This window comes from Mucor velutinosus (assembly GCF_035048745.1).
Source record: "Mucor velutinosus strain NIH1002 chromosome Unknown tig00000041, whole genome shotgun sequence".
Taxonomy (NCBI): domain Eukaryota; kingdom Fungi; phylum Mucoromycota; class Mucoromycetes; order Mucorales; family Mucoraceae; genus Mucor; species Mucor velutinosus.
In genome coordinates this window covers 706863-733078 of record NW_027041905.1, presented here as the reverse complement: position 1 = coordinate 733078, position 26216 = coordinate 706863, and the positions used below count along the sequence as shown (strand labels likewise).

The following is a 26216-nucleotide window of genomic DNA, read 5'->3' as shown; positions in this document are numbered from 1 at the left end:
AAATGTTGCGGGTAAGTGGGATGTGTGGTGTGCAGGATGATGTCTGTATTGACAGTGCCTCTTAGTAACTGTGGCTCAAGCTGCACCTGTGCTAATTGTAAATGCAAAAAGTAAATCTAATCCATGGTCTCTACTGTCTTGGCTGTAAAAACACAAGGTTCTCTCTCTCTCTCTCTCTCACATTAGTCAAAGCAATGATGATATAATAAAAACGTTGTTTGTCATAAATTACATGTTGTTTATTTCCAATGTTTGTGCTACTTGGCTTGTGCGAATCCTGCCTGCCTTCTCATATGAATGCCCTTGAGTTTAATAAGCACCAATAGGCTCATGCCTAGTACGTTGAGTGAGGCTAGTAGAATACAAACATAGCCGATAGACAGTGCTGACCCCATAATAGGTGAGACAAAACTCAAGATAGCAGCCATGGTCATGCGAAAAAAGTTACAGGCAGCTGTTACAGATGCTCCTTTGCCAGGGATGCTATCCACCAGATAAGCAGAACCAGCTGTATATACTGTTAAATAGCGTCATATAGTGAGTACAGATATTCATCAGTAGATGTGAATAGCACCACAAACCTTGGCTCATTCCAAAACACAGAATACTAAACCCAATAATGGCTGGCCATACTGAAAATCCAGCCATGATACTCCAACCAAATAACAAGGCACCCATAGGTATAAGAATGAATCCACCAGGCCTATATACATGTTAGGTCTAACACAGCGATGGAGGTCATAGAATCCCTGTTACCATGCATTCAGCGTTAGTCTGTCTTCTGCTTTGGAGATGCCTCCTCTCTGCTTACTTGATCGAATCAGCAGATAGTCGGATAATCTACCAGAGACAATGGACCCTATAACATTGCCAAGGCCTGCCCCAATAAAGCTCAAACCTATTTGTATAATACATGGCATTATTAAACAACATTTGATATCAACCACGTTTCATTCCTTGTCAACCTGTCTGCCATGAGTCAAATCCATAATTGATAAAGTAAAGATCTGGAATCAATGTCTCGAGTGTGAACATGGTGCCAAAGCAGAAGCCGATCTCAATAGCTACAAAGCAAACAAATGTATATTTAAGCATGACAAAACTCTTGAATGGATTAAACCCTTGCTGATGTGTGGCAGTTGTAACGATAGTCAAGGTTCTCGATGTAGTGGCAATCAATGGAGGTAGGTCAAGTTGAGAAAAAGCATTCTCATCTGTTGCCATGGCGACGACTGGGAGTGTGGTCTGGCTTGGCAGCTCAGCGAAGCGTTGATTCCAATGATGATCTAAGCGGTACGTTTCAGGAAAGAATAGAAAAAAAAACACAAACAGAGATACGCCATAGCCTGTGCAGACCCAAAACACACTTCGCCAACCACTCGCAGTAGCGATACCACCACCAATGATGGGACCTTTTGAGCAGTGTGTGAGTGAACTGGTACTCATACTACCCCCAATCGACTTACCTATCAATGGCCCTATAAATTGCCCAATAAACAAGAAACTGAATGCAGAGCCTCTTTCTGTCATTTGCCAGCAATCAGCAACAGTGCCCGCTCCAACTGACATGGTAACTGTATTATGTAAGTAGGCATCTCTTAAACGTAAACAGATATATACACACACACACACACACACCTGATGTGCCAATGGATTGAATACATCGTAATACAATCAACACAGAAGCAGAGTTCGCCAATGCGCATCCAATAGAAGCAGCAATGAATATCAGTAATGCAATCAGGTACAAGAATCTGATAGCACACTTATCAGTCATGGACAATCAATCTACCCATGCAACGTGATGTCCCATACCTTCTGATGTAGTAGTAATCAGACATGGACGCCCAAAATATGGGTCCAATGCCACCAAACAAGATGAAAAGAGATGAAACCAGTGTCATCTCCATATCAGAAGCATTGAGATCTGCTTTGATATCTGGAATTCCTGGGAACTATAGTAAACGCATCAGTTATCTAGAGATGTGTCTATACTAGATCAGGCGCACTTACATAGACAGTAGAACAAAATCCATTCAATGATGCGCCCAACGCCAAAGCAGCTAAAATCAATCTCTTTTTACTGGGCAAAAATAAGCGAGGGTCATCTGCTACTTGTGCTTTGAATGCCATCTTGGTTTTCATGTAGTGCATGACTTGGCCATGACAGCAGGCAGACGATACATGTTGCCTGCTTTCTCCACCACCATCACCTGTTGTACTCGAGTCATCATAAGGTGAGCCTATCAGAAATGCATTCTTCAAGAGCAGCGATTTTCTCATGTTACCATGCTCATCAATAGGGATGGAGAGTATCGATGGATTGGGTGTGACGATGACTGTGTGATGAGGTGCACCCGTCGATGCTGGAGGCTGTTTTTGATGCTGCTGGCTATCTGCACTGTTGATTGGCTCCAATGCTACATCTTCATATTCTACTGCTGTCTTCTCTTCGTGAAAGACACTACGAAGTTTGTTCATGTTGTTGTTGTTGCTATTGATAAAGAAGGCAAAAAAAAAGAGAAAGATGAGCTACTACTCGTGGATTGGAACTATATGAATATTATTCATGACAATGAATATCTTGCTTTTGTCTTGAATAATTAGTCATAACATCATGCTGCCAGCAAGTGTATTAGAGTATAAATAACGTTTTTCTCTCAGCCACGTCTTGATCCAATCACATAATCTAGCGACTATATACAGGGCAACCAGAGTGCATAAACAGCTCAGACCTGATGAGTCGTTATACTGCGTAGTAGCATAGCATTTACAGCATCAGCACACATACATATCAAAGATTTCTTTATTGAAAATAGGAGAATGTTATTGCACCAAAGCGTATAGATGAAAAAAAACAACAACAACATGGATCGGCAATGCATTGAATCAATCCACACACTCAATGCAGGGCGTCTCTCCCACTTTTTATAGGTATATTCATGTTTATTACTATAAACCGGTTGTTGGTGGACTAGTATGCATTCTTGACCGACCACCGCCACCAGCAGCAGGTTTATAATTAGAAGCAGTACTCAACTGGATCGCTGCTGTTGCTGATGCAGATGCTTCTGCAAGTATCTTGTCCAGCGCAGATTCGTTCAAAAAGGTGCCTTCATTTGCAGCCCTTCTCAGTACAGTTGTCAGATGCCTCAATTGCATATTCGCAGCCAGAGTTTCTTCATTCCTCTTGGCAATCACTTGTTGTTGAGCCTGATTTGTATCCTCAAGTTTCTTTTTTGCATCAAATGCAACCGAGACTCTCCGCTTTAGCTGTGCCAACTCTCGTTCGTGATTTACAGATGCCTCTCGTGCTTTAACCACTTCTAATTTTAGACTCTTGTGCAGTTGCTTTTTGTCTAGTTTCAGGGCCTCAATGTCAGCACGTAGGCGGCCAATGGTGCCTTCTGCTTTAGCTCGTGCTGTCTGGATGGATTGTGTGGATTGTGTCGTCTTTTTACGCAGCTCTGAATTTTCTTGGACTAACCGTTTGATCTTTTGTTCATACTGAGATCGCACCTCTTGCGCCTGTCGGTTCTCTCGTAGCTGAAGTACACTTTGCGGCCTCTTGGGTAACTGGTGTGAATGTGGAGCAACGGTGCTGATACCAGATTGTCGAAGAGCAGCGTCTCTCTGGTTCTGTATCTCCAGTAAATGGTCCTTGAGTTCGTTCAGTCTTGATTCATAGTTGACTCGCATTTGGGTATATTGATCCTCAGATCTCTCTAGTTGACCCACCAACTCGCGTTTCACTAGTAAATCGGCTTGAATCTGATGAAGCATTTGGAGCAGGTTTTTGCTGGATCGTCTCATCTCTTTTTGTTGGTGGTGTGAATGGTGATGGTGTTGCTGCCGAGTGGGAGATTGGTTATCTACACGTGAAGTTGTTATTGAACTGTCTGTGTCATCCCACATGGAGTCCAATGAGATGGATTTCCTCTTGATGGATCCATTGATGGAAGGTAATTTGGGTGCATCTGACCAAGAAGGGACAGCCTAGTTCCATGGCGATAAGTCTGGATGCGTGCTCGGCAAAACCGAAAAAAAAAGTACTTACGAGGGCTTCTAATTCATCATCTTCAAATGTGCTGTTTGGAAGACAAATATCTGCAGGCATAAAGTTGTATGATTGAGTATCAGGAAAGGCTTTTTTATTGCCCTCAGCCTCGCAGGCGTTATCACTCATTGAATGGGCGGTGTCAGTGGGTGTGGTTGCAGTAGTGGGTGAGGTGGAGACTCTCTCTGTGTTGGCATGTGACGCATGTAATACCGTTTCATCTGTTGACTGTGACCAGATAAACAAGTTTGCATAATATGCGCTAAGTAAAATTTAGAATCACCAAGGAATCTCTCCCCTCTCCCCTCCTTTCCTCATGGTGATAGTATATACAACCAACATTTACCTTGAGTTGTTGGCATGTAGCACTGTATTCTTTGCGTAGCAGCTCGAATAATTCATCGATATTTTCATGCGCTTGTTGTTGCTGTTTCCGTTTGGATGATGGCGAAGATTGCGTTTTCATGCGTTGAAAAATGGGCTTTTTTTTGCTGGTTAAACGACGGCCTGAAGACACCGAGCCTTGATGCTTTTTGGTAATATTGCTATTGTTATCAACAAACAAATTTTTATCCAAAAAACCCAGTGAAGATGAAACCTTGGGCCATGGAGAGGATGGCAGTGATGGCATCGAGTCTCGACTGTTGCTGTTGCTACGTGTTTCAGCAACCTGTAGCCTCAATTGTTGGACCTGATGTGCATACTGCTGAATGATTGGATGTGATTCCACAGGCTCGTCTTTGCCTAGAAGCAATGTATCTCTGATACTGGTTGCCTCAGCCAACTCTTGGGATATTTGTTGAGAAAAAGACTTGATTTCCTGCATCTCTTGTTTTAAATCTTGTATCGTTATATCATGATGATGAACTTGCTTGAGCATGTGCAACTGATTCTTGAGTCTTGCTATTTGTAGTCGCAGATACAAGGATTCTTCAGGAGATCCGCCTTCAACAAAATCTTGATTGATCTGAACTCTATTTTGAATATTGCGAGCTCGATTGGCATATTTGAGTGTGTTTAACGTTTCTGTGTAATCCGACATAGATGCACTCACACATGCCAACATCAAGGTATGACTATTCCCACCTAGACTGTCTTGCAACAGTCGTGTCAACTTGCTGTCTCTGTAGGGCACATGCTGCGCTTTCTTGTTGCTAGTGTTGCTATCATCCCCCAATGCTGATATGACATTGCCAAGGGCTAATAAGCCACCGTTGATGTAAATGCCCTCTTTTTGCCTCTCTCCCATCGCATGTGTACGCTTAAGCTATTGTTTGTTGTTTGTTTTGTTAAATTCGGCATTTCGCACACTGGTAGTATGTAATGTCACTCACTCTTTCAGATCCTGCGAGATCCACAAAATGAAACTTTGATACCAACCTCTGTGGTAAAGTCGTCCTGTTTCCAGTCAGCGTTGTTATATCATCATTATTGTTATCTTCGGCAAGGACGGAAGTGGCGCTGTCATGATGAGTAATTTGCTGTTTAAGCATGATGGAGAAAATTGCATGTGAACGGGATGATGATGTATTCATTTCAGTTGATCCTGTTGTTCTCTTTTCTGATCCGTTCTTCAAGCAACTAGGAATATTTCATCAGCTGCATATCTCTTATTAAAACATCACCATGTCACATTTACCGCATTAAATCCTCAGCTGAATAGACCCTTTCTTCCCTGATGCCAGCCCAGTAAATCTTTCCATCTACGTCCTCTCTGATAGTTGGATGTTCCTGTTGCAGGTGATTCAATTCAGTCGTAATTAGAAGGTCATGTATGTCCTCATTGTAGAGCTCCAGAAATGAGGCATATATTTGAAATGTATGGTTGCTCCCTTTGCTTTGAAAATCCAACATACGTTCAAAGAGCGAATGCGCAAAACGAGGTATGATGCCTATTTTGTCCCTTGAATTGAGCTAAAAGCTGTCCGCCGCATGTGTCCTATCTTTTGCATACCTTGCTCGTTGCTCTGATCGGTGCCGGTACCCATACTGTATGTCTTTCCTGATCCAGTTTGTCTACTGAGACTTAGCTTCACATCTTGGCTTGTAACAACGATTTCTTACCCATATGCAAGAATAGTAACGTTTTTGCTAGATCAGAAAATACAAGCGGCGTATTAATAACATTTCAGGCACCAGATTTTAATATATTTACCCCTCTGTAAATCTATCAACAAGAGGTATAATACTCGACTCGTATAGTTTCTGTTGAGATGTCTCGGGCGGAAATACGAAATCAAAGGTAAATGATCGGTCATGTCCAATAACAATTTGTGGCTCATCTTTTATAAAGGTGATGCTGCAATCATCTTTTTTATTATCAATGTTTTTATCAACCAACGGCCTGACCCTTAACGCCACTCTTTTTAGGAATTTGTTTAAAATAAAATTCAAAATATGTGTGTGTGTGTGTCTATTTGTCTAAATACCTAACAGCTGTTGCAGCCATACAAAATGATCACGAGTTGTATATATAGAAAAAAAAAGAGAGAGATTTGGAAGGAAGCGGCAAAAAGAAAAAAAAGAAACTAAATAATAATCTAGAATGCGAGATTACACCTTCACTACTCTCTCTCTAAATGTGCCTGAGCTCACATGAGCGGAGATTCTCAGGTGTTCTATAGACACTAAGTTTGTTGTCAAGTGTAGGAGACGATCAAATTGTCGAAGGGCTTATGATCTGGCTCTTTTTTTTTTTTTTTTTTTTTTTTTTTTTTTTTTTGCTCAAGCACTAGAGTGTGTAACAACTAAAATAAGAAGATCATGGTATTTTTTTTTATGAATCAGCGGTCCAGGCCCTTCTCCTATCACATTTAAACAAGGAAACCCTCTTATGGGATGGATCGGGTCACTATTTTTGTTGCTTTTTCGCTTTGGCCATAAGTAATCATGCCGGTGTACATACCTTTTTCCAACAACTTGATTTGGTAAAAGTGAAAAAAAAAGTGTTGTAGATTTGTATATAAAGGGATCCCTTCTAATTCAAATACTTTAACTTTCTTTCTCTAATTTATACCTACACATTTATATCCAATTTCAAAATGAACTCTACCATCACATCTGCTTCTAATACCACATCTACTACAACATCTCACATTGATGCTACCTCGTCTACTTCAAGCAATGCCAATTCTCGCCGAAATTCATTCTCATCATTTGTAAAGAATCTGCTCTTGCTGGTATCATCAACACCATCATCCTCAAATGCCAATGAACAAGATAGCAATGAACAAAAAACTACATACTCAGAACACAGTGAATTCCAGAATCTATACTTTTCGTTCCCTGCATTTATCGAGGAGCCAACGGATGAATCAGCCTCTTCTTGTGGACAAAGCCACCACCAGTCATTTATTACAGAATCAAGTCGTATTATGTGTTAAACATCTGTGCTTGACCTATTGATTTGTATTTAAAAAAATGGACTCCATCTTGTGTCTATCTGTCTATATATCTCTCTACTACTGTACATTATGCTTCATCTTGACCTCTTTTAAACTTACTACTACTGCTGCTTCACCACTACTACAACACCACAATTATAATTAACTCATAACTTATCATTTTCATGAAATATGATGAATAAAAATAATTTCACCATAGAGTCTTCTATTTTCATGTGTTACACGCTGAGAAAAGTCTAAAGTAAATATATGCCTTCCAAATTTAAGCTGACATGCGCTAATATGATTGGCATCGTAACCCATTCCCTGCAATGACCTCACTTGTACGTTTGATTGTAATGTTGAATTTGCGGGTTTTCGCTTTATGGTATTTGGCGGTATACTCCCCTCTAAGATGTATATACAGTGCACAGAGTTCTCCTCCTCCCTCCTTTGGATTTGGCTCAAGGACCCATCATTAAAATGGGTTTGTGGTCAATTCACATTGACAAATAGTGTGGTGATATAGAATTAAATGAAAGATTTATTGTTTATTTGCTTTATGGGGAAAATGTTTTGCGCGCATCATCATTATTATGATGGTGCTAACTATTGGATTTAATGAGTTTCTTTAGAGTCTAAATCGACAAAGATCGTTTATGACAAATGATTCTACAATAGAATCACGAGATGCAGCACTTTTTTATCGTGATATTTTCTGTTTTATTTGCTTGTTTATCCTTGAGAAATAAATACTACTTCTATATGATCATTACAATGCAAACCGTAATCATGTATCGTAATGACAAGCTTAAATGGTAGGGAGTACGGATTTACTGCAGTACAATAGGTAAATTACAATACTTATGAGGTAATTTTTATCAAAAAGAAAGAACCTTCCATTTAGATTCCTGGTTTTATGGTTTAGTAGTTATTGAAAATAACGCATCATTTGAATTTTAGGTAATGCGATGCATCAATCTAGATTAATGCTTTATCCATAAATGGTTACCCTTTTCAAATTGAATAGAAAAGAGAATCAAATTAGGTGCGAAAAGGGTTTAGGGGTCAAAGAATCCAAGACAAAGAATAATACATATGTGCAAGCTGTGTCTCATTCATAGAAAAAAAGCACAGTATTTCAATACGATCAGAGATGGAAGCCAATTAGTGTGTGCTACTGGTTTAAGCTTATCTAGACCTATTGATAAAAGATGGCGAGTTTTTTAATGCTGGTCGAGATGGCGCCGTTGTCTGTAGCGGGATGTATTGCATCTTCATTGCAGAGAGCACATTCTTTGGTCTGACGGATATAATTCAGAATTTCAGTACTATACGCTAAGAATCACTTTCTGAGCTGATTACTATCATGTAAAAACCTCCATAAGTAACCTGTAGCAATGAACCTTACTATTCAGGGATGCCTTAGGTCTGTGTCTATCAGAGAAAGCCGTGTACGGGCAGATAGCATACTTGCATTGCCTCTTTTAACTCGAAAGAATACAAATCGCAGCAAAATTTGAGTGCATTTAAGCCGTGTTTTTTCGCGTTAGAAGTCGTTTTAGACCACCAGAATAGCACCAAACAGTTGCTCTCAACTAGCACAACTTTTTTGACACCTTTGCTCAGTTTTTTTTTTGGAATTATCAAAAATCGCCTCTACACCATGAGGGATACCTCATGTTTTTCATCGAAAATCAAACAATCATGTTTTTGACCTCAAAAACAAGGACTTTTGTTATGGCATATATTGATTCAAAATGTTCCTCTCGATCCAGCGTAATCTCTGACACCTCTTTTATGCGACCTTCATATGCATATTGTTAACAATTTTGCCAAAAACCTCATTTCATATTTTCCGGAACTGCTCAAAAACTTGATTCAAAACACTTGTTATAATTAAAACCACAGGATGCGCCTTGAAAAGTACTCCAAGAAAGCTTAAGGAAGCATGTCATAATTGCTATGTTTTATATAGTCGTATCTCACAAAAAAAGATCGAACAGGTCGATTTTGTTTAGGATTTGACCAATCTTGGCAATCTAAAAATGTCGGAATTTAAAATAGTGTAGGCTGCCCAAATGTCTTCCTGATAGAAGCAAACGATGTTTTTGAAGCTATCAAGAAGGGGATTGCGAGTGAGAAATATTGTAACCCATTTCATCTGCTTTCTGATGTTTATAAAAAGCATTTTTATATCTGAATAATACAGTTGTTGCGAGACACTCATCCAAATGCGAATCCCAATGCAAAGTGCAAGATTGTCGTTCGGTTTAACATTGTAATTTAGTGCTTCTACTGTGAGCTCTACTATAACTCATTTGGTTACTATAGACAATAGCACAGATAGAGCAGATCATGTACGTGCCAATACACCGCTGTGGAGGGAATGCATTGCATCACAACCACAGATGTTGTACATTCTTTGCGTATGATAAATGTAACTCACATCTCATAGGGCAGCTCTAGCATTGGGCTGGTCCAGACAATGTTGTGGGATGAGTCCATAATAGAACTGAGTCTGTAAACGAAGAAATGGTAAAAAGAGAATGCAGAAGAATCGTTTACTGAAACAATGCAGATGAGCAAAGATGTAAAAAGTAACATTCGCAGATGTAATGTCTCCATATCGCCGCTTCCCGGTAGAACATCGACACGGATATGAAAATAAAATGCCAATATACTACATAACAGATATTCCATCATTAAAGGGCGGGGACAGATGCATTATTTCGTGCCTCCATCAACATGGCTGGGCGGATAGCCCAGTTGGTAGAGTATAGCTCCAGAAGGTGAATGGCCCTAAAATGGGCTTATGATTGGCTTATATTGTTCTCACGGCTTATATGAAATCTTGATAAACGGGAGTACAATCACTTTTGTTTACTTGCACAATACAAACACAAACAAATTCCTTATTCCATATGGGAAAGCTTCCAATGATATGATTTGTTCCTTTCAATCCGGATAGCGACATCAGATTACAGCATTTTGTGATACCTGGCCAATTAGTAACAGCATATGATTGAGAATCCGTTTCAAATGAATGTAGAACAAAAAGAGTAAGATTTGACAGGTTGGTTAAGGTGGAAAAAATCTTTATGATCGCCGCATGTTCCCAAATAAATACATAAACTTTTGATAAGATTATCTTGCCTTTTTTTTTTTCTATCCGTTTTCTTCTTCATTTTTGCAACCATACCATAGAGACACACAGGATGGAAGGCAACAAGTTTCATGATCCAGAAACACCTCCACCTATAGATTTAGGCCATATTCGTCCTGTGTTCACTCGAGGCTCAATTGCAGCAGCAGGCGAAGACGATGAGGCCAATTCCGAAAAGACGCTCGGCAGAGACTTTGACGAAAGGGTGATTGGCCTTTCCGTGGATTCAACATCTTCTTCCTCGACAACAAATAACAACAATACCATTCAGAGAAGAGTCAGTCATGCAGATCACGCGCTCCATCTGGTAGATGCAGTTACAAAGAACAACAGCAGACGCAGACCTAGCAAAGGTGGTATCCTATCCAATCTCCTAAAGTTGGATTTATTCGAAGAGAAGAATCGCCGACGCCAGCAAGGGTCTTCATCTGCTGCTGCCCATTTACCACAACATCCTACAGCCTCATCGGTGTCATTGAATCAACAAAAACCTTACCCTACTCGTCCAACACACCAGTTACGATCAATCGCTTCCAGTCGAGCTCTATTGCAAACAGTAGGCGCATCTCCACAGTCTGCCCGAAGCAGCATGTACTTTGAGGATTTGCACAAAGCTGAACTCGGTATCACCGATGATGCTTCAGTAGCCGCTCATCGTATGGCAATTGCGTCGGAAATTGCTGATATCCTTCAGCGTCAAGACCTCATAATCAAATTGGGCAAATCGCTCGTCAGAACAGGCGCGCCATCTCATCGTATTGTATGTGTGTGTGTGTTTTGCAGCGTATATTGGAATACATGGCTCATCCGACATTATTGATAGGAAGCTGCTATGGAAAAAGTAGGAAAACGTCTTGAAATCGATGGAAGCTACGCTGTTTTACCAGGATTGATCATTGTTACTTTTGGCGATGTGGAGACACATACATCCGAAACTCATTTGATACGTTGTTCACGTTCTTTGGACATTGGAAAACTGGAGCGGTCAAATGTGATTGCGTATAGAATTGCCAAGGGAGAACTAGACCTCGAAGAAGCGACCACTTTATTAGACAGCATAATCAATGAGCCGCCGACTTGGAGTCCTCCTATTGTCATTCTCGGCTATATTGCAACATCTGCATTTGTAGCACCTCTATTCTATAACGGTTCTTGGACAGATTGCTGGGTTAGTGCTATTTTTGGCCTATGTGGTAAGACATGAAGAACCTTATTTCTGTGTCCATCCGTTTGCTGATCTATTCACCTTGTAGTGGGCATCTTGACTTACATCTCAGAGAAATTGCCCATGTTTGGCAACGTGTTTGAAATGGTGGTTACTATTCCTATTGCTGTGATCACACTCGCTTTACACCCTCATGTTTGCTTTGCCGCTGTGGCCATGGCAGCTGTAAGTGTATATTACAAAGTCTCTTATGTCAACACTCAGCCATATATCCATAGATTGTCATTGCGCTGCCAGGTTACTCGTTGACATGCTCTGTGATGGAATTGGCTGCTAAAAATCTAATCAGTGGCACCGTGCATCTCGTGTATGCCTTGATGTACGTCCTGTTCCTGGCATTTGGTATCGGTTACGGATGTTCTATTTGGCGGCTAGCCCATCCAGAAGCGATCATTAATGTTCTTGGCGCATGTCAAGAAAGCATTAATCCTTGGTGGACGTTTCTCATCTTACCCTTAGCGACTATTGGCTTTGGCGTTGTCTACGGTGCCAGTCCAAATCAATGGCTGCCCATGGTTGGCGATAGCGCTGCAGGGTATGCAGTCTATTACTTTGTTGCGAAATACGCTGGCTCATCCTCTGTGGTCACACCTAGTGCAGGTGCCTTTGTATTGGGATGTTGTGGTAATTTGTATGCTCGTTTGACTAAGCGCTTAGCTTTTGTCCCCATCATGGGTGGTATCATTATTCTCGTACCAGGAAGTATTGGTGTCAAGGGCGCAGTTCACCTCTTTGATGGCTCCAACAACGGAAGCGGCAGCGAATTTGTATTCCAAGTGCTGGGTATTGCTCTCTCTTTGACATTGGGCCTCTTTTTGGCTAATCTTGTGATTTACCCAACCGGTAAAAAGAGATCTGTGTTTCTGGGTTTTTGAGCACTGTCCAGGCAAACTGTAGTAGAATCTCCTCCACTAGATATACCCTCATTTTCCATCCATTCTTTCATAATATACTCATAGATCAATATTCTCATTCAAGAGAATAGCTAATAAATAATTATAGATACCTTTTTGTTTATCAAATTATCACTACGCATTGGTCTAATACGGTGCTAGCGGCACTTGGTCTCGCCTTTGCAGAGCAATGGGTGCCAGATGCTGTCCAATATCGATCAATAATATACAATAAGTTCATCTTTCCCATGGATGCATGATTCTAATAACAAGCGTATATTTATTAACTTGAATTGCAGCTTTATCATTGCTCGAGTTTCAGGATTTCACATACAATCGAGCGACTCTACATCATAATTGCATAAATCCAGAAACCTAACAATTTACACTCAATCATTCGATAATATGACGTTCATATCATGCTAATCATAGGGAAAGGCATTTAGGTCAGCCAGCAGCAATGCCGCCACCAAGATTAATTCAAACTCAGTTTTATTTCTGTTCAAGATTGGACAGATTCTGTCTTTTTTCGACTTCTTTAATTCATTTTGTGATATTCGACTATATGAAATGTGGTTTTCAGACGATGCTTCCTAATACATTCTTGGAGCACTTTTCATAGCGCTTCCAATGGTGCTATATGTAATAAATGTTTTGAATGAACTTATTGAGCAATTTAATAAAATTTGAAATGAGGTTTTTAGCGAAAATAGCCAGATTTTGCATATGAAGACCTCATAAAAGTGGTTTCAGAGGCTGCTTTGGATCGAGAGAAACATTTTGAACTGACATGTACCATAGTAAAAGTCTTCATTTTCAAGGTGAAAAACGCGATTGTTTGATTTTCGTAAAAAACCTTGAGGTACCCCTCATGCTTTTTGGTCGATTTTTGGCCATGTTTTTTTTTGGCCCAAAAAGTTGAGCAAAGGTGTCAAGAAGTTACTACTACCCAAGTACAATTGTTTGGCGTTATTCCGGTGGCTCAAAAAGGCCTACATGTCAAGATATGAAGGCTTAAAAAATGTCCAATTTGGTTATGCTTTGCTTTATGGCTTTTATTTACATGGCATGAATCACATCTTTAGTAGCTAAAGTTTTCTGGAAAGGCAGTTCTGCAGCCTGTGCAACTTGTAATTCGAATAGGAGGCACATTGATTTTGGCAAAGCTGATTCATGCAAATTTTGATGCAATATGTTGCTGGTAAGCTTATTAACAATGGAAATGAAAACCCGAATTTGCTGCTTGTATAGTTGACATATTCTGACATACTGTTTGTGTTTTTTGTGAAGGGTGAATATTAGTAAAAGAAACAGGCTGATTGCCCATCACGAGTCGTTATTATATACAAGTGCATGGGGCTAATGGGCTCATTGTTGATGCACACTCTTTGCAAGGATTGCTCAAGGTCTAAACATGATATTTTGTTGTCTAAAAACCGATGCCATCATTCCTGTCAAAGTTGATTCTTTAGTGTATTTGTATGAATTCTCCTAGATTGCAACTAATGCTATTATACATTGATACATCTCTTGGCGACACTTCAAGATTAGACACGAAAGATTTCAAGACCTCATATAACCAAAGCTTGGTATAGCAATGTTCAGATGATAAGGCTGCTCAGCCTTTCACATTTTGATCAGATACGAAATGTGCTGAAAATCGTATGTTTGAAGTGTTAACCACATGTAGACTATACTTATAAATTGATTAAACTATATTTTAGACCCTCAATACATGGTGTAACAAAGAATACGACAACAATCCGTACATTTATAGTAAATCAATCAAACCCTCAGTCCACTTTTTGTCCTGTATCATATAGATGAATGTGTCATTGTTCAAGTTAATTTGAAACCATATGGCTATTGAAGCGGAGTGGGCCCTAACAAAGTGTTGTGTAAATCGTACCATTGTAAGCGATGTTGTTGCAAAGCCGTGGCTCGTCTACGCTAGATGCCAGAGAAAAGTTAGATGCATCCTCTCTTACTATCTACACAATGTTTATATAGTGTAGTGTCATCGCAGTGGCTCTTCGCCAGGCCAGAAAGCATTTACAGGTAAAAGATATGCAATGATGGCAACATTTGGCTATCCATCGGACAGCCATACCGACGGACCTTTTTGTTTCGTGCAAATTTAGTCTATATATACTTGCCAAAGGTAGCTATATTATCTTATCATCAACAAGATGTCCATCAATGCTACTATTTCCGATGATGTGAGCATTCAAGATAGTGTACACATCCTGACCATTGTCTATTTTACATCCCGTAAGCAATGATGGGGAGCACAACAACGAGATGACATTGAGAGAGATGGAGCGAACAATCATCTTTTAGGACTTGACCGATGATCCCGAACATTTCTTCAAGACAAATGTGTTTGATTGAGTTTTGATAAGAAACAATAGAGTTTATAGGTATAAATAGAGGGCAAAATCCATGCCATCTTCAATTCAGCTCATCACAAACAGACAAAAGGAAGAAATGACTGGAAGAAAGACACTGACTGTACCTGAAAGACACAATCAATCTCACATCAGCTTTGTTGAAGGCTGCAAAGGTGCAGCTTATGGTGTTGGCATCGGTGTTATTGCTAGTGCCTTATCATTTCGTTTCTCGCCTGCTTTCAGAGCCTTAAGCAGACCTATGCAATACAATATGATCGCTTCTGGTGGTATATCTGGCTATATGTTGGCTTCTGAGCGTGCTGCCCTCCAATATAAGAACAAGACATTGGGCTATGTTGACCACAAGACAATGGACCATCGTGCTTATCAAAGCTACAAGGCTTTACCTCGTACTTCTCGTGAAAACACCATGCGCTTCTTGAATGATCATCGTTGGACCCTCTTGGGGGCTACTTGGGCTACATCTATGGCCGGTGCTTATGGCTACAGTTTCAACGTCAATAAGCATTTGAATTTAAAGCAAAAGCTCTTCCATGCCCGTATCTATGCTCAAATGATCACATTGGCCGCTTTGATGGTTTCTGCTGGTTTATCTTTCTATGTTAATGAACATGATAAGAAATTGTTGAAAGATATACCCGAAGGAAAGCTTCGCGCTGTTCTGGAATTGCCTCATGTTGGCCAACAAAAGCAAAGCATGATTTAGAATTGCTCATTTGTAAAATACAACACTCCCCTCATAGCATCATCACTACCAATAAACTCCATATCATACATACTCTTATCCCAAACATCTGCTTGGCCCGCAATGCCTTGTTTTGAGTCAGCTGTCGCAAAACTTGCCTTGGATAGTATTAAGAGCTGTACGTTACATACAGTAATATAGTCTGTGACACTTGCTGAGCAAGTCAATCAGTGTACTAGGCTGTCTCAATCTCTTGTTAGAAGTCTCTATTCCTTCTCTTTTCATCCATGCCGTTTAAACATTTCGAAAAGCTGGTCAACAAAAGACAACAGTTGAAGGGTCTGGCATACCATTACCACAATTAGAACTGCTCTACATAAACTCGACAAACTATCATTTCACAATAGTAGAGACGAAATTCGGATAGTGCTCAACTCCATCTCAACTAACGATCTTACATGTTCTCCCTTCAAATACATTGCCAGCACCTCAAATAGATACAAAGAGGATTTGATTTGCTACAACATGACAAATGCCAGCTATATATAGAGACTTTGAACTCTTTTACAAAGCTCTTTCCTTCAGTACACAGCTGAATCCCGAAACTCACAGAGAGGCTCCTGTTTGTAACGACAGCTATGATGCAGCTTTAGACCTCTATTTTACTAATGTTTTACGATTGAAAAATAGTATCCATCGCGGCGTGGGAGCATACGATCAAGACGCATTCGAAAAACACTTTGGACTTACTTGGGAATAGTAACGTCCAGAAGACATACTATCAGCGTTTTTAATAGGCCTGCTCTCATAATAATGAGGGCTATCTTCAATGGCTCTATTCTCTGAATTCATCACATTGCCAAAATGAAATAAAGAGCCCCCCCCCCAGTGACTTATATATAAGCACTCACTTCATCAATGTTGTTCTAATCAAAATAATACCATTCACTACCATGTATGTCTACAACGCCCTGCAAATCAAGCCTGAACTTGATCAATATCGAACACATAGATGGCGTCCACTGAGAGAGCTACTCGTCAATATAAGAGCAATTGAAAATTGCACATTTGATAAAGCCGAAGATAGAGAAAAAGCCAGACGTCAACTAGATGCTGTTTATATCAATGGCGTATCCGCACCTGCTTTTGATGTCAATTTAAGATTCCCACCTCGCAAAGCCATGGTCAACATCACTCTGGAGCTTTATGCAGCTATAGCCAACAGCATCTATGGGCTCCTTCAGCATGGCGATGTTTCTAATCCTCAACGCTGTGCACATCTGGCTCCACATTTCTATGTTCTCATCCGAGAATTCAAACGTCTTTTAGAGCTTAGAGTTGGTGTCTATACAAGAGAGAGATTTGAAAGTGAGTTCCATCTAGAATGGAGAGAGTAACCCGTACATTTTGTATAGCCAACTGCCAATTAGACTAGATTCGCCAAAGTAATAAAGCTCCTTCCATTCAAACATGAAATGCTTGATGTTGCATAAATCAACCAATGTGAATGTGACTGGAGACCACGCATACTCAATCGCCAAACTAAAAAAAAACACACCTGTTTACGTACGTGTACATTTTGCATTTCTTTTCTGTTTTAGACACATTTTACAATCATGAGTGATCATAGCGACTTATTGAATCAGTTTGTCAGCATGACAGGAACTGAAGCAGCTCAAGCACAGTTCTACTTGGAAGCAAGCAACTGGGATTTAGAGGTAGAATAGTGTTTATTTGACTCTGCAATGCGATGCTAACAAATCCATCCTTACTCAGATGGCTGTGAGTCAGTTCTTTGACAATGCTGGTGGTGCTGATAAACAGCCCTTTCAAGAGCAACAACAGCAACAACCTTCAGAGCCTTTTGCTCCTAGATCCAATGTATCATCAGGCTCAGGCACTCCCACCAAAAGAAAAGCTGCTGCTGCTGGCTCGTAAGTTGATGTGCCATATTGGCGAGAAGCCCATCCACTTAACACACCCATAGATCCAAGATTCGCACATTGAGTGATATCAACTCCTCTGGCCAAAACAATGATTCAGATGATGATGAACATGAGAATTTGTATGCCGGTGGTGAAAAATCGTATGTATATGATGGTCAATTTGAAGGATTTGTTTTAATGGAATACGGCACAATAGTGGTATGGCAGTGCAAGGTCCTAATAAGCGTGGTGGCGCAAGCGGCAGCAACGATAATAGCTTGGTTGATCAGATCTTGAAGAAGGCTGCCGAGTAAGTATCCTATACGATGAATGCATACATTCGTTATTAATACTTATTGGCAACAGAGGTGGAGCTCCAGCGGAAGAAGAGCAAACTCAATCTCAAAAGAAGCCTGCTTTCTACACTGGATCAGGATACAGATTAGGCAGTGAGGATGAACCTTCTACATTAGCTCAACCTGCTACTTCAGCTTCTCCTACTGCTGAAAACGATGATGAAGAGGATCTTGAGCCTGTAAGTTGATCAAAGGAAACGGCGAATGAATGCGGCTGTTCATAGTTGGTATTAGGTTACTCGTCATTTAACATTTTGGCGCAATGGCTTCAGCGTAGATGATGGACCACTGTACTTGTTCAGCGATCCTGCCAATCAAGAAATGCTGACAGCTATCAATAGCGGGTAAATATATACACCATGTTGGAAGGGATTTGGCCTAACAGCTCTATACAGTCGTGCACCTTTACATTTGCTTAATGTGCGTCATGGTCAACCTGTGGAAGTTCGTGTAGTCAAGCGTATCGATGAAGATTATACTCCTCCTCCCAAGGCTCCTCCAAAGCCATTTGAAGGTACTGGTAACCGTCTTGGAAGTCCAGCAGCATATGCATCGCCTAGTCCCGCACCAGGAGCTTTTCCAAGCAGCTCAAATGCAATTGCACCCACAGTAGATGAAAGTCAGCCTACTACAAGTATTCAAATTCGTCTTGGCGATGGATCCAAGATCATTGCCAAGCTGAATCACACACATACCATTGCCGATGTTCGCCAATACATTGAATCGTAAGTATGGATGACTAATGAGCAGGTGTTGATTATTAATCATATTTTGGAGTAGTTCTCATCCTGCTTCAAGACCATACATTTTACAAACAACCTTCCCTGTCAAGGAGCTCCAAGATAACAATCAATCCATCAAGGAGGCCGGTTTATTAAACAGTGTCATTGTTCAGCGCTATCAATAAATAAAAGAAAAAAAGGTCATCTCCCTTGCTACAATGAGAAAGACGCTCAGGGTATGTTTAGGAGTCATAAATGGTTTTATTTTTTGCATTTAAATTTTATATACATAATGGAGGGAAAAACTACATAAAATTAAGAGAGGGGTTTTGTCTTGAAGTAAAGAGGGTGAATAAGTATAATACGAGTCGTATTACAGTGTTATTCGAATGAAATGAGGTAGACGAAGTGCATCTTGATTAGTAAAAAGTGGGGTGGATGTCAATATCAATAATCATATAATAAAGGGGAAATGTCTACCCAAGAGCTGACACAAATATATGCAAGCAGAAATTATGCTGTCGTTTAAAATTTTCTAGACAGATCCAGTCGTTAAAAGCAAATACAGTAGGTGGAGTTGTACAAATTTTCTAGTAGGTGCTACCATGCAGATTATTCAGCAAAATCTTGCTCATCATAGTCGTGCTTTTGGACCAAATGGCGGTTGAGAGCATCTCTACGGCTGAAATGAGACTTGCATTCAGAGCAGTTGTAAGAGCGTTCACCACGATGGACAGTAGCAAGATGACGATCTCTATCATGACGACGATCAAAGCTCTTGTTACAACCTTCATGAAGACAGTCAAATTCCTTGACTCTGTTTTTGTCGTGAGTCTTCATATGAGTTGACAAGTTGTATCTTCTCTTGGACATGTGAGGACACAAAGGGCACTGGAATAACTTGGATGGCTTGTTTTCCTTGGCTATGGTAGCGTCCTTCTTGGCAGAGGAGGTCTTGGTTTTCTTGGTAGATGGAGCGTTTGAACTTGCTGCGGTAGATTCAGCAACCTTTCTCTTTCTTGATTGCTGTTGCTCTGCATGCTTTTCATCTTGTTTGTCATGTTGTTGAGCTTCTTCATCAACGACATAGTCATCGCTATCATCTTCGCTAAGGGGAGATGAGGGATCAAAGCCTAACAGCTGATCCAGAGAGATGTCTTGGCTTGATCGAGTATCAGTATTCATGGATTGTTGAGATGAATTAAGTGGAGGAAACAATGAATCTGAATCTTCCTCGGTCACAGTTTCCAATTTAACTACGGGAGATGGCTTTGATTCTGCGGCAGGCAGAGAGGGGTAAGATAAATATGGGGACTTTGATTTGTCAATGACCAAAACGCTTGGGTCACCATTGAACTTGAGTGGATCATGTGTCAACTTGGCAATGTCACTATTCTCATGACCGTCCAAGTATCCAGCAATGAAGACGTCCTTGGAATTGTTGTTTTGTTGGTTGGTATCAGCAAATGAAGCATACATCAAGTAGGGTGAGACGTCTAATGCAGTGTCAAAGAAGGGTGGTGTGTCAGCACTGAAATTGTCAAGAAAGGGTGTATCCATGTTTGATGATTCCAAGAGAGGAGTAACCATTGCAGGTGATGGTTGATAATTGTTGTTCATGTTCATGTTCATGTTGAAGTTAATGTTATCCATGTTATATTGAATTGGATTGTAAGTGAACATAATGTTTAAATCTAGTATGATAAAAGTGGTAAATAAAAGAAAAAAATAAAAATGGAGAAATCGAAAACTATCGTCCTATTTATATTAATTTGGGATTGATCGAAAATAGCCAGAATCAAGGGGGGTTTCCAGGAATTTGTCAGCTAAATGCTGCAATGTGACTCGTGGATGGTCGCCATGGCAACCAAATTTTAACCAAAAAAGGTAACTGTGAATCAATTTTGAAACTGTAAACGCTTGGATTTAGGTAACTTTGACGTGGCCATTCGGATTGAGTTCATTTCCATCAGACATTGGAGTACAATATCATGATTGATTCCATAATGAAGTAAGCAACAACGATAGTGCCGTTGAGTGTAATATACCCTTGCTGCATATTCAGTTATCAAAAATGTATTAATAATCCTTGGATTGATAACCATCCTTAATTGTTTGTGTCACAAATGGAAGAAAAAATTTCTTTTTGATTCATAATGAAGCCCTTCATACGGGTGTGACCCTGTTACCATGGCAACGAGCTATTTAGCTTTTACACCACTCATTAGTGCGGTTATCAGATTTTCACTTCTTGACTCCTCATTGATATCTGCTACATTGGATACTATTTTTGAAAACATATCAACATACTACATTAGCATTCTCATAAATGAGGAAATTTGTGGAAGCATCTGAATGGTTCAGATGGTTTTCAAAACAAGACATCAAAGATTAGTTTTGGTTGTGAATCTATCCCATTTTAGCCTTCATTCATGGCTAAATTTTTTTTCTGCTCCTATAAACGGCAACTAGTATTACGTTTTGACCCTTTCCGAAAATGAAATTGACTCATACAGCATTTGAAAGTCTTGGTTTGAAATCGAGAAAAAAAAACCGATGAAGATTGATAGACGATTGTATGCCAACTTGACACAAAGAGACCTCTCCATAAGTATCATTACCCTACCACTGGGCCATTCAAAGTATTTGAAGAACTAAATAGGGCCCAATGACTCTCAATCACTCCTAATTCATTTGATTAATAATTAAAGCTGTCCAGATCAGAGTCGATTTTCGAGCACCGATTCCATTGATTGCTTCCATTTTTCTGTAAATGGCAATCATTGTTCTCGTTCATTCCATGATTTGCCATCGTTTCAGATCGAGAGGATATAAGAAAAACCGATGAAAAGGCGATCCCTATAGGAGAAACTACAACAGACAGAAGTGTACATTTGGAGGTGATTCGTCATTTGCTCTATTAAGGTATTACATGTGCGCTTGCGTGTGCATTTGTGCGTGTGTGAGTGTGCGCTTGAACGGATCAAGTTTGTCCGTGGGGCCGCGCCACACACTCTCATCGCCCCTGGGAAATCTGTAATACACTGATTGGCTTATAATAAGCCTCTTTCCATTATGCATTTTCTTGGGGTATCACATACTGTTGGATCTGTATAAATGTGACATAATTTTCACGAGCCAACTTGTTTTCACTTGGCCAGGTTTGTGATCTGTGGAAGATCTTACTTTCATGCAGCAGAGCTTGTTGCCGTGCATCGAGATTTGTTTGGGGATTTGACACCAACCAATGTGCCGGTATCCATGGTTCATAATAATGATGATGACAGGTTCGATCGATTCCTGTAAATCGATACATCGTGCCGTTTGCGCTGAGCCAAGTCTCATAATATTAACTCTGAAATTTGCGGCTGTATGAGCATCAGAGAACGGTTCAAATCATCGAGGATGTAACTCTTAAGCGCATACATCACCTGATGAATAAAAAAATTGGTGGACAATCTATGTCTACTCAAATAGCTTGACTCCATATTCATATTGTAACATTCTTTATATCTGAACTTTCCATTGAATTCGTCGTGCAATTTGACACTGCAAAGAGGATCTCTATACCAATATGCAGGTTGAAATGGCACACGTTTCAGGCTCCGTCCAATTGTTACAATTCAATGATACGTTTCAAAGTTTTGTACCAAAAGGAGTAACTTAACATTGCTGCAACTGCATCAATTTAAAAGATGGAATTGTAAAGATTTGCGCCAGAAATTTCCTAAATATTGTCTTTCTAATAGTAGCACTTTTATACCTATAGCTTGTCTGTAGAGTACTTAATTTTATTTTGAAAAATAGTCTCCAAAAAGTAACTTTTTAGCTTCTCATCTGAACTTTGAAGGTACAAAAAAGATACGTACAGCAAGCAAGACTAGTATTAAATGATAGATTATGCTTTTCTATTGCTGTGAAGTTAATTTTTTGCTATGGATTTCTGAAATCGATGTTCTATGCGTTTTCTTGTTTTTCAGTGGTATATGCTGGGAGGCTTTACAAGGTCTTTTCTTGTTTAGACTTGCATTGACAACGACCATAGCTCAAATTTGACTTGCTATCATTCGTTCAGTCGTATTTATATTTGGTCATAACATAATCGACGGCACAATACCGTGTTAGGATGCAACCAGTAATTAATAGCGTTTGTTTGGCACTTTTACAGCTTGGAATAGTTCAAATAAGACTGACTTCTCTTGAGTGGTTTATTGGACTACTAGAAACCCTCTCTAACCCCCCTCCCCCAAAGATACTCATTCACTCTTGTCTTCCCTCAGACCTGACAGAATCGGTTGATATATGCTGAAGGCCCTGATACAACATGACACCCTTTCAGTGTTACCCTTCGTGTCACCAGCTGTATTGTTTATGCATTTCATTTACCTTGATTAGGCAATGGATCGATGAAAAAGTATAAATTTAAACGTCAAAATAGACTCTTGCAAGGTTTAAATAGTTTGATCAAGCTCTTGTTGTATCAAAATGCGTCTTTTTCGTTTATTCATTATTCATGGGTAACAAGCAGACTGAGCTAAAGAAGAGAAAAGCTACTACGACAGTGCCAAGCAAGGAGCTATCTCACACACAGGAGATACATGAGGACATTGACGCCATCAAGAAGGTACTTGATACAGAGATAGCACCAAATCACTGCAAAAGTAGCTAATATGTGCTCTTACCTGTAGCAGCTGAAATATCAAGATGGCATCAACAATGTCAGCAAGCACAAGATTGCATCGACATCCGTTGCCCTCATGTCGTTCTTCACGACATTCTACATGATATGGTTCCCTGCTCAAGTAGTGTAAGTGAACAAAGGCAACAAATGGATCACAGCCAGTGCCTAAACACCAGCCCAAGTAGATTTGATGAGGTTCATTTTGGCAAATTCGCTGGGTACTATTTGCAACGCACCTTCTTCTTTGATGTGCACCCACCACTCGCCAAACTCATGCTTGCTGGAGTGGGTTATTTGAGTGGGTTTGACGGTGTGTATCAATTTGCAAATATCGGGGAAAGCTATGCTGCAAATAACGTACCGTATATTGCGCTTCGCGCTCTACCAGCTTCACTGAATGTATGTGGTGTAGCATTGATATACAACATCCTAAAAGTGTCAGGGTTCTCTGTATTGACTTGCTTCACAACGGCTACATTGTATCTCTTGGATAACGCTTTTATTGGTCAAAATCGTCTTATCCTACTGGACAGTATACTAATCTTTTATATGCTGACGACAATCTATTCATATATCAAGTTTCGTAAATATAGACACCAGTAAGTCTACGCTGAGCATGATTCACTTTTGCAATGGCTGATTTGTTGGGTATATAGGCCATTTACTCTTCCATGGTGGACATGGCTGGTGGCCACCGGAACAAGCATGGCACTAACCCTAAGGTAAGTGAGTATATCAATCTATCCAAGAGCTCAGGGCTCATATTGTATATAGTGTCAAAATGATTGGGTTGTTTGTTGTAGCTGCTGTTGGCCTGGCTGTGGTGATGGATCTATGGGATTTGTTGGACAAAAGGAAATATGGATTGACTACAGTAAGTAGGCAGTAGTGAGAGAGAGAGAGAGAGAGAGAGAGAGGGAGACAGCAGCGATCTGACAAGCTGAAATGTAGAAGACACTCTTTCAACATCTTGGTGCTCGTGTAGCTGGACTTATTCTAGTGCCTGCCCTTGTTTATTTGTTTTGGTTTTATATTCATTTTGCTATCCTCAAGTTCTCGGGACCTGGAGACGCTTACATGAGCACCCGCTTCCAAGATACGCTGACCAACAACCCTCTGCGTATCAATTCACTTGGTAAGTGATAAAAAGAGCACGAGTACGCATTCACATGAGATGTAACAAATGACTAGATATCATGTATAATCAATCCATCAAATTACAACACAAGGAAACCAGAGCATTTCTCCATTCTCATACACTCACATACCCAGCCAGATATGAAGACGGTAGATACAGTTCCCAGGGCACTCAAGTTACCGGTAACATGCAGCCTGATATCAACAGCTACTGGCGTATCAAGCCCACAGGACCTCTAGATGAAACAGCAGCAGCAAAGCGGCCTGTCAAACACAACGACATCATTCAGTTGGAACACATTGGCACAGGACTTGATCTACTTACACATGACGTCGCATCACCTTGGATGCCTACTAACCAAGAGTTCACTACAACGAAATTGCCTGCACGTTACAACGAGACGTTGTTTCGAGTGGTATTGGATGACCACAAAGTCAATCAAGTGTGGTCTACCCTGATGCAATCTGTTAAGCTTATCCATGTGAGGACTGGGGTCGCTTTGTGGTGCAATAATAGAAATTTGCCAGGCTGGGGATTGAATCATATGGAAATCAATGGTAACAAGAAGAGCGGAGAGGAGAAAAACTACTGGGTAGCGACAGATATCCTTGGCTTGAACGGTAAGCTTCATCATTACCAAATTGGCTCGTTATTAAACATAGGGTCATAGCCACCGACATCAACCTCAAAAAGCAAGAAAAGAAGGTCGCCAAGCAGATGGGATTTCTGTCCAAGTTCCTAGAAATACAGATCAAGATGATTACACACAACAATAAATTGACTGGCTCGCATCCGTATCAATCAAGCCCTTCCATCTGGCCCTTGATGTTGCGTGGCATTTCTTACTGGACCAAAGATGACACAAAGAGCCAAATCTATTTGACAGGTAATGTGGCAGGATGGTGGTCTGCTCTAGTGGCCATAGGCCTGTTTTCATTCGTGTCCATCCTGGATATGGCGCTCAAGAAGCGCGAGATATTCATCCTGAGTGCCAGTAAGTGTTTTTTTTTTTGAATCTCCAGTGAGTCTACGCTGATCCAGCATGATAGCATCCAGAATCAGGTTGAACAGGTCTGGTGGTTTCTTTTTACTGTTATGGGCGACTCATTACTTTCCGTTTTATCTGATGGGAAGGTCACTGTATTTGCATCACTATTTGCCTGCAATGGCTTGCAGTTATCTGCTGCTGGGAACCGTGTTTGAATACTTGTTTATTGATGGAGTCAACTCGCCCATCTCCTATCAGCCTACTGATAAGAAGTACACTATCAACCATGCATGTACTACTATCAAGAGTTACATTGCAGCGTTTGTTCTGATTAGCATGCAGTTTATGGTTTATTTGTTTTTATCGCCACTGACTTATGGCACTCCAGGCATGTCGGCTGAAGAGGCCATGAGACACAAGGTGTTGAAGTCGTGGGACATTCAATACGGTAAGTCAACGTGTGTTGTGTTTGGATGGCATCCTTATACTAAAGAGTGTTTATAGCCAAGCATTTTAATTGAGCAACATTATCCACAAATAAACATGACCTCAGTCTACATGTATGAAACTGTTTGCAGTTGATATC

The 26216-nt window shown here is 40.3% G+C and overlaps 9 protein-coding genes across 9 annotated transcripts; 6 read left to right on the top strand and 3 right to left on the bottom strand.

Moving 5' to 3' along the window:
* Positions 1-257: 257 nt before the first annotated feature.
* ATC70_000408 (uncharacterized protein) lies at positions 258-2481 on the bottom strand (the record flags this gene model as incomplete). Its single annotated transcript, XM_064819825.1, has 8 exons — positions 258-517; positions 582-703; positions 757-898; positions 966-1412; positions 1467-1574; positions 1639-1754; positions 1816-1955; positions 2014-2481. 8 exons carry the CDS (start codon positions 2479-2481, stop codon positions 258-260), a joined length of 1803 nt encoding a protein of 600 aa, XP_064683745.1.
* Positions 2482-2952: 471 nt separating this feature from the next.
* Positions 2953-6045, bottom strand: ATC70_000407 (uncharacterized protein; the record flags this gene model as incomplete). Its single annotated transcript, XM_064819824.1, has 6 exons — positions 2953-3996; positions 4058-4285; positions 4404-5324; positions 5392-5638; positions 5697-5949; positions 6012-6045. 6 exons carry the CDS (start codon positions 6043-6045, stop codon positions 2953-2955), a joined length of 2727 nt encoding a protein of 908 aa, XP_064683744.1.
* Positions 6046-7098: 1053 nt separating this feature from the next.
* On the top strand, positions 7099-7440 carry ATC70_000406 (uncharacterized protein; the record flags this gene model as incomplete). Its single annotated transcript, XM_064819823.1, has 1 exon — positions 7099-7440. One exon carries the CDS (start codon positions 7099-7101, stop codon positions 7438-7440), a length of 342 nt encoding a protein of 113 aa, XP_064683743.1.
* Positions 7441-10658: 3218 nt separating this feature from the next.
* Positions 10659-12706, top strand: ATC70_000405 (uncharacterized protein; the record flags this gene model as incomplete). The annotated part of the gene is made up of 4 exons (XM_064819822.1): positions 10659-11366; positions 11430-11799; positions 11860-11996; positions 12050-12706. 4 exons carry the CDS (start codon positions 10659-10661, stop codon positions 12704-12706), a joined length of 1872 nt encoding a protein of 623 aa, XP_064683742.1.
* Positions 12707-15166: 2460 nt separating this feature from the next.
* Positions 15167-15841, top strand: ATC70_000404 (30S ribosomal protein S7p/S5e; the record flags this gene model as incomplete). Its single annotated transcript, XM_064819821.1, has 1 exon — positions 15167-15841. The coding sequence occupies one exon, from the start codon at positions 15167-15169 to the stop codon at positions 15839-15841; it is 675 nt and encodes a 224-aa protein (XP_064683741.1).
* A 932-nt stretch (positions 15842-16773) lies between these two features.
* On the top strand, positions 16774-17217 carry ATC70_000403 (uncharacterized protein; the record flags this gene model as incomplete). The annotated part of the gene is made up of 1 exon (XM_064819820.1): positions 16774-17217. The coding sequence occupies one exon, from the start codon at positions 16774-16776 to the stop codon at positions 17215-17217; it is 444 nt and encodes a 147-aa protein (XP_064683740.1).
* Positions 17218-17436: 219 nt separating this feature from the next.
* On the top strand, positions 17437-19008 carry ATC70_000402 (uncharacterized protein; the record flags this gene model as incomplete). The annotated part of the gene is made up of 8 exons (XM_064819819.1): positions 17437-17538; positions 17597-17754; positions 17808-17906; positions 17963-18055; positions 18112-18280; positions 18336-18445; positions 18497-18826; positions 18882-19008. The coding sequence occupies 8 exons, from the start codon at positions 17437-17439 to the stop codon at positions 19006-19008; spliced, it is 1188 nt and encodes a 395-aa protein (XP_064683739.1).
* Positions 19009-19435: 427 nt separating this feature from the next.
* On the bottom strand, positions 19436-20476 carry ATC70_000401 (uncharacterized protein; the record flags this gene model as incomplete). The annotated part of the gene is made up of 1 exon (XM_064819818.1): positions 19436-20476. One exon carries the CDS (start codon positions 20474-20476, stop codon positions 19436-19438), a length of 1041 nt encoding a protein of 346 aa, XP_064683738.1.
* A 2860-nt stretch (positions 20477-23336) lies between these two features.
* PRM10_1 (pheromone-regulated protein prm10) lies at positions 23337-26151 on the top strand (the record flags this gene model as incomplete). The annotated part of the gene is made up of 10 exons (XM_064819817.1): positions 23337-23447; positions 23512-23630; positions 23690-24103; positions 24161-24226; positions 24279-24378; positions 24456-24639; positions 24696-25262; positions 25313-25636; positions 25692-26078; positions 26135-26151. The coding sequence occupies 10 exons, from the start codon at positions 23337-23339 to the stop codon at positions 26149-26151; spliced, it is 2289 nt and encodes a 762-aa protein (XP_064683737.1).
* Positions 26152-26216: the final 65 nt, after the last annotated feature.